The sequence below is a fragment of the Hyalella azteca genome, unplaced genomic scaffold (genome assembly GCF_000764305.2).
Source record: "Hyalella azteca isolate HAZT.00-mixed unplaced genomic scaffold, Hazt_2.0.2 contig17967, whole genome shotgun sequence".
Taxonomy (NCBI): domain Eukaryota; kingdom Metazoa; phylum Arthropoda; class Malacostraca; order Amphipoda; family Hyalellidae; genus Hyalella; species Hyalella azteca.
The window spans coordinates 562,490-578,252 of NW_025947728.1; the positions used below are offsets into that span (position 1 = coordinate 562,490).

The window sequence follows — 15,763 nt, forward strand, 5'->3', positions numbered from 1 at the left end:
GAAATAATCGAGCTTTCTTCTTCTTGTAGTGCATCGCTCGAAACAGCCTCTTCGGCAGCGAATAAATCTTCTAGACACTCAAAACTGGAGTCTATGCACGAAATTTCAGTACGTGTGGAAAAAGAAGGAGAACTTTTGCTCGCGTCGGAAAATAAAGCTGAGAATTTTTTATGTGAATTACTTTCAGAATCTGAATTAGAGTGAGTATTCCTCTGCTGCTTGCAAATAATAATTTCTTCGTTATCCTTGGAAACATCTCTACGATTTTGTTCTTTGAGTTCGACAGATTCTATCTCATCGGACACGGAAGAATCCACAACAGGAAGCATTTCAAAACACGAAACTTCTTCAGAGTCAACCGTAGAATCCTCTGATTCAGAATTTGAGAGAGGGGTTGGAGGAAGAGATTTGGAGGGTGAAAATAAGACATCTTTCCCCCTAAATAAGGCTTCTGAATCATCAAGAACAAGTTTGAGCGCGAAGGAAGAAGTTCGTTTAGGGACAGGTGGAACGTACTCAGTCATAACAGCTTTTTGTGTCTCTTCAGAATGACAGGGAACAGGAGGAGGTTTGTAGGACGGCGGCTCATCGTCCACTTCAAGGTAAACCATTTTGGGCAATTGTGTCTTATCTTTCAAGACATTATCAGTCACGTAAATGTTTGGGCTTTCAATCTCGTCAACCATTGTCTCTGTTACTGTCGATCTTTCTGGAGGTTGAAGGATTTGTGAGCTTACGAGTATTGAAGCGATTCCATCACTAGAAACTTTTTCCTCGGCAAGTGTTCCAAGACCTTGATGGGCAAAAAATTGCTTTACTGGATCTGCGGGGACATCACTGGTTAAGCGTAAAGCTTCCTCGTGTTCGAGAACGAAATCACCCCCAACACTTTTACTTTCTTGTGTTTCATCAGGGGACGGGTTAACCGAACCCGGCAATAAATTTACAATGTTTGAAGTCACTCCTTCATTCATATCATCAATGGCTGAATGACTTGGTGCTTCGTATTTTGTCTGTGCCGATCGTAGAACATCAATAAAAGGATTTGTGTTCAGCAAAGAGATTGCGGGCAATGAATAATCATCAACACCAGAGAATTCCCACTGAAGCTGATCACGCATGTGACTAGTTTTGGTGTCAAGATCCAAACGACGAGAGTTGGGAAAATTTGGTAATGAAGCATTTTCAAAATCTTTGCAATCATTCGATTGAGGTTGGAGATGCGCACGAGAGGAAACAGGGGTTTCAAGGTTATCAAAATTCGACAAAAAAGGATTGGAGGAGAATGATTGCAAGCGGTCGGTCGGGACTGGCGGAATATGCGACTCTTCTCGAACCCAAATCTCCGGGAAAATTTTAAAATTGTCATCAGAGTCCAAAGATAGATCTCCTAAGTCCGTCGAAGTGAATGTCGGGCAATTCGAGTCGCCTTGAAAGGAACGTTGATGCAGAGTGCAAGAGTCAGCCATTAAAAACTTTGTAGAAATTACGGTAGCTTCTGTTGTTGTTTTCGCTATTTCAGGCGGACCGAAATCGTCCATATTTACTTCGAGATTTTTATCAACAGTGGAATCGTCTACAAACGAAGGTTCCGAGTCTGTCATCAAGTTTGATGTGATGTCTGATTGTGTAGTTTTATTATTCAGTCTGTCGTTCGGATTCGATTCTGAGGCATCATTCATTGGTGTACCAGAATCTTCACTTGCACTGCGAGACGAGCTTCGGCTCGCTTTAGACTCTTCATCGCTGGAAGAAGATTCCATGCTGTCTTCATGCGATACAAACTTTCCAGTCAGCAGTTTGAGGTCGTGAGAAGAAGAACCTGAGCCAATGCTGCCATTTCTAGTTAACGTAGCATCTACCAATCGCGGCAATGAATGACTTCTTTGCGTACGCAGGGTCGGTGTTGTCAAGTCGTCAAACAAAGAGGGGATATCAGGTACTGACGATGAAGTGGCTGCCGTGTATAGTTGGGATTGCAAAAATTGTTTCATGTTCTGGTTAAGCGAGTACGGTTTTAATTCGGGCAACTTAACTAAATTAAAGCAAGTCGCGTTGAGTGGATCACCAACAGCTTTGCTATTTACAAGTTCAGTGAGGCTAGGCGTGTAAGGGTCACTCTCGACTTTCGATACAAATCCAATTACAACTTTGGTGGCACATGCAGGACTTACAAAATTGCTTTTTGGGTGGTGTGGCAGCCCCATAGCTCCTAATGGTGTTGCTGCAGAATGAGGAACAACTTCTACGTTTTTGGGCAGAGGATCTAAGACCGGCTTACTTGAAACTTCGCTGATCTTTGTAACTAACTCCCTTACTTCAATGGCTGAGTGATGATCTTTTTTCGAAACAGGTTTTCGAACGGGGTGACCTTCAAGATAATCATCAAAGTCTTCATCTTCATCGTATTCGCTATCATAGGGAATGTGGTCAAAAGAAGACCGTCTGGAATCAACTCTGGGTTCTTCTGAAAAGTTTGGAAATAGGCCAACCGGGTCAGAGTGCGTTTTCTCCTCGACTTTAGCTAGAGTGGCAGCCGTCACTCGCTCCAAAAAGTTTGGAGGAATATAATCGTTCTGACCCATTGTAATTTCTTTTCTGATTTCGCAGTAACTGACACCACAGTTTGTGGGATCAGATGTACCACTAGAGAACGGGAAATTTGGTTCGAAGGAAGTCACATCTTTAGCAATTAGTCGCTCTTCTCTATGAGTCAAAATTGGACTAGCATTCTGGGTTAATAGACTATGCAAAGACGGAACCTCAGGATATCCTAAATCTTTCGGTAAAAAGCTACTCTCGCCGAGACTAACACTTGGTATGTCCCGAAGCTTAACCGGTGGTGCGATTTTCGGCTTAAGGACGGGTGGGTGCGTCTGGTGCTCACGTACCATCGAATCGTAGCCCACCGGTACCACTGTGTCGGGTAGTTCCCTGCCTCGCTTGAAACGCGGAAAACTCGCGTCTGTCGATAAATCCACTTCCAGGTCCATACTTCTGATCGCGCTGCTCAAGACCTCCTTGATGACTTCTTGCAGCTCCTTTTCGCCAAGTCCTTTCTCGTTGTTGCGGATACCTTCCAGCTCAATATTCACCTGCAAACAATCACAGCTTTAAACTCAACATCGTTAAAAGTTTGGACAAGTGATCACAAAAGATAAAAAGAGAGGAATGACGCGTCTTAAAAGAGGCGAAAATGAATAATGAAAAACGATAGATACATAAATTTTGCACATGCAAATCACATACTCATCCTTCTATACACCTGCAGAACATCGTACACGTAAATGATTCCTTGATTCATGTTACAAATCACACGTACCTTAAGAGAACGCGCCGTAAGATATTATTTTATGACAAGTTATGATGAGCAACTTCCTAATTTTATTGAGCCCCGTTAATACTAAATCGACAGGGTAATCTGTTAATCTGCAGATGGACGTCAAGCAAGCGCACCTCAGGCCAGCCATCAAACTTGATGACAGTTTTACAGGCGTGGGGCAGGATAGCGGCGTTGAGGCGGCCTCTCATTGGCTGGACTGCGGCGGCGTACTCGCTCTCGGTGGTCACGTCGCGGTGGGTGCGTGTCGTCTGAACGCGCAGGAACAAGCTCGTCTCGCAGTCGCACGTCACGCTCTGCTCGATTACGCACAGACAGAAAAAGGTTGTAAAAGGTACAGTTTCTGGTTAAGCTAGTAAGGTTCAACTATAATAACTTTAAATTAAATAAAATCGCACTGCGTTCGGGAAGTTTCGGACATCCAAGCAGTAGTTGATAATAGGAAAAAATAATTTCCATGTTTAGAGAGTCCTTGCATAGACCAGGCACGCAGTCTTTTATGTCAGATCACCAATACAAATGCTAACAATTAACTAGCTGCGGAGCATGAGAGGATTCTCGCTGATTTCCATTTAGCGGCTGTTTGGCTTCGCTGAAAAACACACGAGAAAATATACCATACGCTTCAATCAAGCGTCTGGCAGGCCAATGTCAACAAACAACATGAAGATAAATACAGCGGAGTTTGATATCGGGCGCCGTCTGCTTCATACATCAACATTCAACACACGAGACCTATACACGCCTGCCAATACAACGCTTGGCAGCAACTGCATGTGTAGTTTGGCAAGAAGTACTGCTTGGGAAGAGTAGAATATGGCTGCTCAAGACGACTACGGAAGGAAATAGATGAAAAAATATCAGACATTAAATGATAAAATAGTAGAATGGGGTTACAGAGAAAACTACCTATAGGAGTAAATCGCTGAATGAAGCCCAGCCTAAGATGAGGCTTCATGGAAGAATAGGGATCAAATTATTTGTTAATGTTTCGATGTGTGATTGTATCCATACCTGAGTTTCTTTCAATGAAAATCTTTCAATAAAAATGAAAAAAAAATCATTCACTTTCAATGAAATTCTTTCAAGGAAAATCCAGTATTTTATACGTAATCTTTGACGGCAAACTAGATATTTTCAAACATAAAGTGATTTAATATTTTCTGAGTAAGGGTCAATAACCCTTCAGGGAGTCCCATGAAATTAAACGTTAAGCTATATCTTCAAGCTTAATCAGTATCCAGCTTAGTAACTCTTCATACAGTAATTTGAACGTTAATTAAGCTTTACTAGCTAATAGGTTAGTCCTATACTCTGCAATAACACCCGAACTTGTGCCAGGAATTGTAATTATGTCGTACAGCAAGCTCACATTCATGAATATTATATCGAGACGAGATTAATTTCTCGTTCTATGTTGAGAGCAGCGATGCTGTCTGCGGCAAAATAGCTGCCGCAATCAGTTCATACAAATGTAAAATTATAGAAAAACTAAATTATTTAATACAGTTTGAAATAATTGAAAATATTACTCATAATTTAGTACATTTTAAGGAATATGCTCAGATTATTATTTATCAGGTAATTGACTGGCAGCTCTGTTACATTCTTGAGAGTTAAAAGTTTTCTACTAGACACCGAAACAAGCATATAACCTCAATAAGTACTTGCGCAAACCAATACAGGCTTTGGCATCTACATAATCTTACATGAAATTAAACTATTACATTTGATATTTTACGAAAATTACAAGAACTCTAGAAATTTTCTACAAAAATATAGTTGATGCTCTACAAAAATTATAGTTGATGCTCTACATAAATTACAGTTGATGCTCCACATAAATTACAGTTGATGCTCAACAAAAAATAAAATTTGATAATAAATAGCAATTGACATATATTCTACGGAACGTGATTTATGGCGCGACCGACCATGGAGTCGTCAGCCGCGCAGTCGACAACGATGTTCCGCAGCACCGGGGACGGGGTGGCCGGCAGCAACTCCACCACCTCGATAAGCACCCCAGTCTGTAGGTGACCAACAAAACGTACTAATAAGGTTATTAAATGGTATAATAATATAACGGTAAATGTGCACGATTACGCTAATTAAGTTTAATCTTGAATAAATCAATTAATTAATTAATTGTAATGAGTAATTTTACAAGGGGAGAGTAGTGACGAGTCCTTCTGTGGTACGGAGCGACAATGTGAAAGGGATATACGCACGGTAAATAGTGGTAGATGGTATTGAAACTGTCGCCACTAGGAGCCATGTGTCCAGGCACCTCTGATGAGGATGGCACTTCACAGAATGATATCTGATGCCTCGCTAATGATATATCAAATGGGAAAATTTATAACTTGAAATCATATTTTTTTGAAAGAAATAAGTGAGGATTAATTTGTGGATTGTGGAAAAAACTACTGCAAGCAACTGAAAACGCCATTCAAGATCAAAAACTCGATTCCTGAAAACTTGCAGTGTAACGTAATTAACGATCTCGTGTCGACGATTATCAATTATGTTCACAATGTATTCAACGTGTAATAATCAATCCAACATACAGTGGGGGGAAATAAATATTCGTACACTTGAAAAATCGTATTTTAATGTATGTAAGTACACAAACTTAACAGGAAAAGTGATTTAAATTATGTATAGAGACGCATAGTATTCAAAAATACTATCAAAAGAAATTAAATCTCAATGCAACAAAAAACAATGCAACATCTGTCTCTTATACACATAAAANGCGTCTCTATACACAATTTAAATCACTTTTCCTGTTAAGTTTGTGTACTTACATACATTAAAATACGATTTTTCAAGTGTACGAATATTTATTTCCCCCACTGTATATCATAATGAAAAAAAAATCGTCAATGCGTCACATTAATTGCTTTTGAAAATGTGTCTACAACAAAAAAAATCCAGGGGCCTATTAAACGCTCCAAGCCAGAAATTTTTAACTATAAGGCCGAAAAAACGTGACTTAACGCTTTCTTGCATAGTGGCTAACTGGCTATGGAGAGCATTTTTGTTTTCCTTCCTCAAGCTCATTCTAGAGTCCTATAAGTAGACTAGTAAGTACTAAGTATCTTGAATACAAGGCTACCAGCTTTATCTTACATGGGAAATTGAACAAAATATTGCGTCAGAAAAAAAATGATTATTAAAAAAAATCTCAATTGGCACTATGCTTTCTTGAGATAGCAGGAGTATAAATTATCGAAAGGTCGTCGACCTGCAAGTAACCACACGACCTGTCACGGCATCCCGCGATTCTCACTCGCTACACACACGACCTGCCACGGCATCCCGCGACACTCACTCGCTACACACACGACCTGACACACGGCCTGTCACGGCATCCCGCGATTCTCACTCGCTACACACACGGCCTGTCACGGCATCCCGCGATTCTCACTCGCTACACACACGGCCTGCCACGGCATCCCGCGATTCTCACTCGCTACACACACGGCCTGCCACGGCATCCCGCGATACTCACTCGCTACACACACGGCCTGTCACGGCATCCCGCGATTCTCACTCGCTACACACACGGCCTGTCACGGCATCCCGCGATTCTCACTCGCTACACACACGACCTGTCACGGCATCCCGTGATTCTCACTCGCTACACACACGACCTGTCACGGCTTCACGCGATCGTAACTCGATCGGTGTTGCAATAAACAAAAACGATAGCACGACCGAAGTATATCGCGGCCGAGCACACTTCAGAACGTGAGCGAGTTTTTCAACAGCCGAGCATTAGTCCTGAGCAATCAGAAACAAGCGAACAGCAACAAGATGCTGAGAAGGCAAAAGTGTATCCGGAGTTTAAAAAAGAATTACGTTTAATCAAATCAAAACCTGATCAATACAGCACAAATGAAGTTAAGTACCAACTTGAAAATAGGGGTAAAAACCTACATAAAGTTTAGAAGCTGGCATTCGATCAGGCTCTGGAAGCTCTAAACAAATTCAACCATTGAACGTATTGTCAGTGAGAATAATAAAAAAAATTAAGAATAGTCCATATAAGCAAAAGTGCGGGTAACATCATAAAAATTTTACGCTGCGATCGTCAATGCACGTATACGCTTCATGAGAAATTAGACAGTTCTCCTGGTCGGTTTAAATATCAGATGAGTATTTCAACTGAATAATTCTGTACGTGTAATAGAATTACATATAACTATTCGGTATTATTATTACGTAGCGGAATGTTTAGAGATCAGTTTTTATTTTCCTACATATTCCATATACTGCCTGATCTCTGTATTTTCCCCAAAATGGTACTAAGAAACCGTGCTAAAGACAGTCAATTGCTTGGATTCTATTCTAGTGGCGGTAAATAGTTATTATTTAGGGAAACATGCCAGGCAGCGTCAATGGTAGCACGAGGGCCCTGTCTCTTTGCAATAGGAGGCGAAACTTAGGAAACATAGGCAGCCGTTTACACGTCAATCAATTGTGAAGTGTAGCTCATGACATCATGGAAGTCACCTATAAATATGCCTGACGACATAATTCTGGGGACTTTAGTAAAATCAACAAAATCCAATGTGAAATTTATTCATGAAATCAACAAGAAACATATTTGTACAGCAAATAACTATGAGTTATTAACATTCATAATGTTTATTATTATGCTATGTATGCTGCACTGAGTACATTTCTAGTCCGGTAACCAAGGGAGGGTTTACTCCTCCTATAAAGGTTTGATGTTTACAGACATTTGAAAAGGAAGAAATTTCTGCAAATAAAAAGTGAAACAAAATGAGACGAATAGTTCACTGTAACATTGTGGCGCGTTTCTATACCGGAATGTGTTCAAATTTTTAATATAGTGGAAGACGAAACAAAATAAAATGAAAGAAGAAGAATCACATGGAAGTGAGAAACGAGCTGTGACTCAGCGAACGCCCACGAGCTGCAGAACAACATATATCAAGGTGAACATAGTCTATATAGGTATATATAAATGCACCTCTTTATAGGAATTACGTTAATTTCAGCAGTTAGCTGTCGATAAAACCTTTCATGGATGTTGAAACAAAACTATTTTGATTACCGTAATTAATCATGAATATAAACGTCAGGGCTCAAATTTTTCATATATATCTGTAATACATTGCGTATAAGCATTGCCAACGAATTTAAGAACCGAGAAATTAACAGAAAAATTCATTATAGTTTCATATAATTTTGTCAATGAAAATGGTGTAAATTTACTTATGATTTTCTTTGGTTTTAAATTCTTACTCAATTTGCGACTTAATAAAATAAATTATAGAAATACTTGGTGAAATGTTTACAATTGTTTCAGTACTGTTAACCTTTTGGGGCTATGACATTATTGCTTATAATTTCTGTGTTATTAGTTACCAATTTACCGTCATCAAAATATTTGATTACTTGATTTTATTCTTCAATGTTCAAAATAAATACAAACAACAAAACAAAAATTGAAAAATAAATTTCACTGAAGGCCATCGTGAGGCGAGCAAGTTATGAATGTTTTAAGACTCAAGTTTTATGGGACAACTTGTACAAATTCGTACAGAATAACTCAATCATGCGGCATAATCCTACACCACTAACCTATGCTGCGCATTACATCCCATGCAGTCATGCTTAGCAACAACTGAATTATGTGCTGCAAATTAAGCATAAGATATTAGTATGGATATAAAGTGCACTGCCCTGGGCACCTTTAAATGAACGACTGCTTTGATAAGCAGGCATTGCGCGTTCAATGAGAGTCAACATCAGATTAAAGGACATCGTTTGTTGCTTAGTTTATTATTTTTTTAGAATCTAGAATCAAAAATAAACGCTACGTTATTAATACATCAGCTGTGAACTGATCTAGGCAAGCATCAACAGTTGAATATACAGCAATGACCATCGTGTAGCGTATTATTTAGAAAAAAGTATCAGTTCACCTATAAATTCGAGAAACTTGTAGTTAACTAAATTATTATTGGTTACAGAAATAACTAGGAAGACATTCAAAGACAGCAGTTTAGAGTTTGAGCAAATATTTGAGTGTGTAGGAACAACACGTGACCTAACCAAGGGAACATTCTTACACAATCCAAATTCGACCAGAACATTTTTCAGGAAGTCTTCATTTGTGAAGGGAAATATGTCAGCATTCCTATAAGTAGCTCAAGACAACAAAAAAAGCCACAAGCATCACAGCGTGGCTTCGGCAGTACTTGCACGGCTTCCTGTCTTGTTCTGTACGATATAATTACTAAAAAATTAAGACTTCGCTATTTTATTTAATTCTCAATATACTGTGACATGAAATAGAAAATCGAGTAGAAAAGATTTATGGCGAAATTAATAAAATAGATAATATTCAACTCGCAATAATTTTTGGTACTCGTAACATTTAACCCTTTACCGCCTGACATGAGTAACCGGAGCAATATTGTCACAAGCCTACTTCCCAAAAAGGATACGTTCTAGTGAGCGCAAAATGACTTGCACTGATGGTTGCCGCCACGTACGACAACTTTGAAATGTTCTCTGTTGCGTACAAACGTCCTCAGGTTGCTAAAAACAATAGTTTACGTATAATTTAAGTTGAAAGTTATGTTCCCCAGAGAGTGACGTACGGCGGCAGAGGGTTAAATCAGCGCTAACAGCTCTTCAGTGCCCCGCTACTTTAACAGCGCGAATAGCCTTTGATTGGAATCTAGTCATGACATGGGAGTTTTTGAGGAGTCGAACACGCTACTCACAAGTGGTAGCACGCCACTCGCAAGTGGTAGCACGCCACTCGCAAGTGGGCACACGCCACTCGCAAGTGGGCGCACGCCACTCGCAAGTGGGAGCACGCAACGCACGAGTGGGGGCTCGCACAATTAAAGGAACTCGTCCCTAGAAGAAAACTAGTGAAAATTTTGTAGCTTTCACTAGTTTACCAACGTATAAGGTAGTGAATTTATTCAGAGACAGGCGAAATATCGGCTACTGTTGACTAGCAGGAAATACTGCCATGAACTGATACCGACGTGCTGAACTACCACCGTCTACTGCAGTTCACCACAGCACCACTACTGCAGTTCACCACAGCACCACTACTGCAGTTCACCACAGCACCACTACTGCAGTTCACCACAGCACCACTACTGCAGTGCACCACAGCACCACTGCTGCAGTGCACCACAGCACCACTGCTGCAGTGCACCACAGCACCACTACTGCAGTGCACCACAGCACCACTGCTGCAGCATCACAGACAAGCAGCAGAGATCAATACAGAGACGCTGAAGGCCTCTGCTCAGCTGTGCTTGCATCGAAAGCTAGATAACTTAATATGTTTTACTTTCATCTACACTTCTTTCAGCTCAGATATGATAAATTGTAATATCATTATAGAAACGGAGCAATCGTTCGTACGCCTGAGCAGTCAAGCTGCGTACATGTACTGGCAAAGGAATTTCTATTCGAAAATATAAGTAGGGTGGATACAAGTATTTGATGTCTTACATAATTGCCTTGGACATGCCGGCAGTTTAATTGCCATCATGCAACAATGTGTATTAAAAACCTTCAAACGCCACCAATATAAGGCATTGTGCAGCGAAAAGAAACGACGAACAGGAGGCCTCTACGAAGTCTCATCCGCTTTCAAGTCCATTTAAGTAATACAACTCTTCAGTTACCGTTTAACAACATTAAATAAAACAACTTTAGCATGCTAAGATTCCTTCAATTCGGTAATATTGATTACCGATATAGCAAAAGAATAAACTATGAAACGTCAACAGAGAATCAAATAGTGATTAATAATCCATGAATCCATGAATGATTTACAAGAATAACGTTACGGTAGCGTTTAACGATAGGCCAATGAGAAAATACGCACACAATTTAAATTGGTTGATGGTTATTGTCAATTGCCAGTTTTATTTTACCATTTCGGAGCATTTTCAGTATATCATTCAAGTGAAAAGGTTCAGAAATCCCCATGTTTCTTGTTGGCATCCATTCTCTACAACAACGCACATCATAATGCAGGGATAAATGTTTACTTCATATGCACAAGGAAATTATTGAAACAAAGCAACCGTATCTAATAATTTCCAGTCACAATCCAGTCAGAAATCGTTAACTAATTCAACGAATAAATACTGAAATTGTAAATAAACAACTGGATTCATAGTCATCAGAAATAAAGTGGTCATTAAATAGAGCACAAAGTGAGCCGTTTTAGAGCACTACAGTTGACGTGACCGCCTGGCTTAATGTTTATTTTCAACACCAGCAACATGCGACGCGGGTGGGGGAGTAAATGGAAGGTACAAAGTGACTCACAATTTAGAGCTGAAAACTCGCAAGGAATAATAGGAAACAATTTGACAAACGTAAGGAATTGTTAGATTTATTTGGTATGGGACGAAGATGAGACGATGCAGGTAACAATAGGTTATAGGTATATTCTCATTTCAATATTCAGACGGGTTCTGTCGACAGCGTAGAAACAAATAACAAATTTTCATATCTAATTAATGAATGGAATTATCTTGTCTGAGAGGCAATTGCATACGTTTTTAAGAGCAGTCACTATATTCGATGTGATTCTAAAAAAACAAGGAACGAATACCTGAGATTGAAAGTGAACTTTACTCGTGTGCTGTACGAGATTCTTACCTAACCATCGAAAGAACAGGGTTGGTTTGAGCATAGAAAATGATTACGTACATCTTGGTCGCTCTTTCGTATATAATATATATGCGTCTAACACGATTAAATTTTCGTACAAAATTACTGGTATCAAATGACTTTGCATCGAACCAGGAAGGATGAAAAAATTGAGCACAGAAACCCCTTCAATAACAATGAAACAAGCACAGATTTAATTTATAGCTTAAATTCTTGAAGAAAAGCACGGTGCCCAATCGCAAGGTAAAGAAATTCATCAGTCGGAAAAGTAAAATTTTGTCAGCAGGAAATGTAACGAAAAATAAATATAAACTTGTATAGCAATACGGTCAAACGTTAACCCTATGAAACATTACCCTCAGGCTAACTTGACAGGCTAACTTGTAAATAAAATTGAAATACGGAAAATTCACAAAAAAATGATCAAATTTTAAATAGAACATGGCATCATAAATTTGTTAATATTTTCAAATTATGCCGAATTTGCAAGTGTCACTCTACTTACACGCAGGCCACCTCACATGTGGAGTGACGATCAGGGAGTCTGCTAACGATTTTTAAGGTCCTAAAACATGCTCAACTGAATCAAGCAAGCCGTACCAAATCTGACCTTGAGCCGTTAAGAACACATCAGCATTACTCTCCCACAGTTAATAAATTTCGTTCGTAAATAGGCAGGTAAACCTAGTTTGGTAAACCTTCGTTTACCTAGGCAGGTAAACTTACGTTTGGTGATTTTTGCCGAACTAACTGCAACTTTCGTTCCTTGCGTAAATGAAACCAACACTTACCGTATGATATAAAACTTGCATCAGTTGAGGTTAACTTCACATCGAACAATCTTATCATGCGGAAAAATAAACTAATATCAAAATCCTATAAATCTCAATTTTGGCGAGACTTATAACTAGAAGAAAATAATTCTGATATCGTGAAATTAACACTCCAGTTGAATGAAATTCAATAACGTGAAATGAAATAGTACACCAATTTTTCGAGGAATTCGTACGTCGCAGTTCAGAACTTCAGTTATTTACTTCCTCTCACGGATACGTCCGATATCAGGAGCTGATAAGATAAACCTACACGACGCAGCTCCCTGATATCTTATCGCAGTCATAAACCACTCCGTCGACGAAGCCTCGATCATAATCTAAGCGATCTAAAATGATCTTCAAGAAACAATTTTTAGAATCGATACTTACTGAGCTACTGTTAGACATCAGCACCACACCGATGAACTTTTAAAATTCATCAAAGACTTCCCTGGATACTCTCGAAAATATAATAATCATTTCTGAAAATATAGTTCTTTCGAAGTAATACTTCTTGAAAAAGTACCAAAATATGTTAACAACTGCTTAAAATATCAATATGGATGTCAGGAAAACAGTACGCCGTGAAAAGAATTACTTAATTACAAAATATTAGGGAATAAGACGTCGCGTTAGGTGAAAAAATGCATTGTAATCTCTTCAACAAGTCTCATGTAGTCATGTTTATAAGAAAATGTTTTTGATTAGTGACCAAGCATTTAGTTTGAAATTGCAATGTCTACACTTCTTCTGGTACCATTGATTTAAAGCAGGGATTTTAGATTTTCATTTGCCACATTTACATCTAGTAGTGCAAATAGGCTCAAGCCTTATTCAAACTACGACAATGACGGAATTCCACTGAAAGATTACCATCTGAGGTACCGTATCATATTCATGAACTCGAACACCATTACGAAGCTAGAGTTCGTGTTGGGCAAAGGTAGGAAGCTATTTAGTTAGAGCGAACACCAGAGAAACTAGTGCTAAATAAAATGACTTTCACTATACCTAATAAGGTATTATTGCAGATTAACTACATCCAAAAAAAAGGGTGTTTTTTTTTAATTATATGTTTTTTGGGGTGTAGATTACGAATCTGAAATCCATTTTTGGCGGTCGGCATCGGAAAACCGATTTTTTTCCGACCCAAAAATCGCAGAAAAAAATCGGTTTTCCGATGCCGACCGCCAAAAATGGATTTCAGATTCGTAATCTACACCCCAAAAAACATATAATTAAAAAAAAAAACACCCTTTTTTTTGGATGTAGTTAATCTGCAATAATACCCCTAATAATATGACTGAAATCATAGAAATTGACTTCAAAACATAGGGTTTTATCATCTGCGACTTAATTTAACCCTCAATTTTCTCAATGAAATGAACAAAAAATAATAGGTTCGTTCTTGCTATCGTTAATTACACTAATAATCGTCAATCAATTGAATTCATAAGCAACTGACTTTGCCAAAAATTGTCAATACAAACTCGATATTATTAAAAAACTAATATAAATTTTCCGTGTCTTAGCACACGTGTTGAAAGCATGCAAATGGACCCTACAACTCAAAACAGTTGCAATGCTTACGAACCTCAAGCGCAGTCCGTGCGGTCATGTCATTGAGCAGCGATAGGTAGGGTCCAGCTATGGCCGAATGAGGTCCTCTATAAAGCCAAGCCATGACTGTGTTTATCCAGCGTACAGCATCGGCGTCCTGACCAGCAGCTGCTCCAGCTGAACCAGCAGGTAATGCTGATACAGCAGGTACAATAGTGGGCACCCTACGTTCTTCCTGCTGCTGTTGTTGCTGAGGACTAGTTTCTGTTCTTACTTCGTCAGTAGAAGAAACAGCTGCCGCTTTAGTTACGTCATCGATATAAACCTCATCTTCGTCACCGCGCAAAAATTTATCGTACAAAAGCTTGAGAAGACCTAATATAAGAATGGCCGAGAAGAGCCAGCCTAGAAGCAACGTGTTGAGGGTGTCCATTGTGTCGGATGAACCACCGCCCCGCAACCACCATGTCCAATGTTCTACTGAGCTAGCTAGCATTTCTGGCATCCACCACAGTATGTCCAAAAATACACTCCAGACTGTGTCGCCCCGCGGCTCGACACTTTCCTCGTCTGTAGCCATAGCCAAGAATATCACCGCTCACACGCTTAACTGAAGTCCCGTCAATCGTCACACAGCGTGAGAGTCATCTCTGGAAATGATTTCGAGCGCCGTGCCATGACATGTACCGTTCACTAGCACGAACAATCCTTCACTGAGCCTGAGCGCCCGGCAGTGCTAACGACTGTTGAAGTCAAGGCCACGCTTGCCTTACCGCGCTTTCTGTGACCTTGAGAAAACAGATCAGCTGATGAGCAGGCAAGCCGTTGCCATGGCGATATTAGTTGAAAACTCCTGATTGTGAGCATAGAAATTGTATTATGAAATCATATCGTCACAAATTGCCAGTACTTGACCAGAAGTATCATTAAATCAGTTTCTTTATAAATCAGCGGGAATTAAATATCAAGCTTCCGAAGAAACGGTAAGCAAGTTGGACTTGGAGCATCAAATTCATTTGAATACATTCATTCAGAGTAATAATATCACCTTCCGGACAATTTGCAAAACCTAAGTTTATTCCAGCAAAAACAAGGAGCGAAACGTGATTCTTAATTTGAAAAATTATTATTTGTATATTTTATATTTTCAGCACGCCCTGATATACCATAGTGGAATTGGAACTTAGGTGTTATAATGCTGAAAAAAATAATATGATGGCAATTGGCAAAGTGACGATGATTCATGACCCAGCAACAAAATTTGTATTTATAATGGCAAACTCATACATACAAATTATGATTAATTTTTTATCAAAATTCATTATATTGTAATATCAAAATGTTTTCCTAC

General features: G+C 39.2%; 1 protein-coding gene across 3 annotated transcripts in view; it reads right to left on the minus strand.

Annotated features, from left to right (window-relative positions):
* LOC108673437 overlaps nt 1–15,131 on the minus strand; it is a 40,018-nt gene extending 24,887 nt beyond the window's left edge. Inside the window, exons 1-4 of one of the 3 annotated variants that reach the window (XM_018161271.2) lie at nt 14,447–15,131; nt 5,275–5,370; nt 3,457–3,636; nt 2,892–3,095 (exon numbers count right to left, since the gene is read on the minus strand). In XM_018161271.2, coding sequence (XP_018016760.1) covers nt 2,892–3,095; nt 3,457–3,636; nt 5,275–5,370; nt 14,447–14,992 — 1,026 coding nt within the window. In that variant the 5' untranslated portion in view covers nt 14,993–15,131. Of the gene's footprint in view, nt 1–2,174; nt 3,096–3,456; nt 3,637–5,274; nt 5,371–14,446 lie in introns of all 3 variants that reach the window. The other 2 variants (XM_018161270.2, XM_018161269.2) reach the window with 2 other exon arrangements.
* Nucleotides 15,132–15,763: the final 632 nt, after the last annotated feature.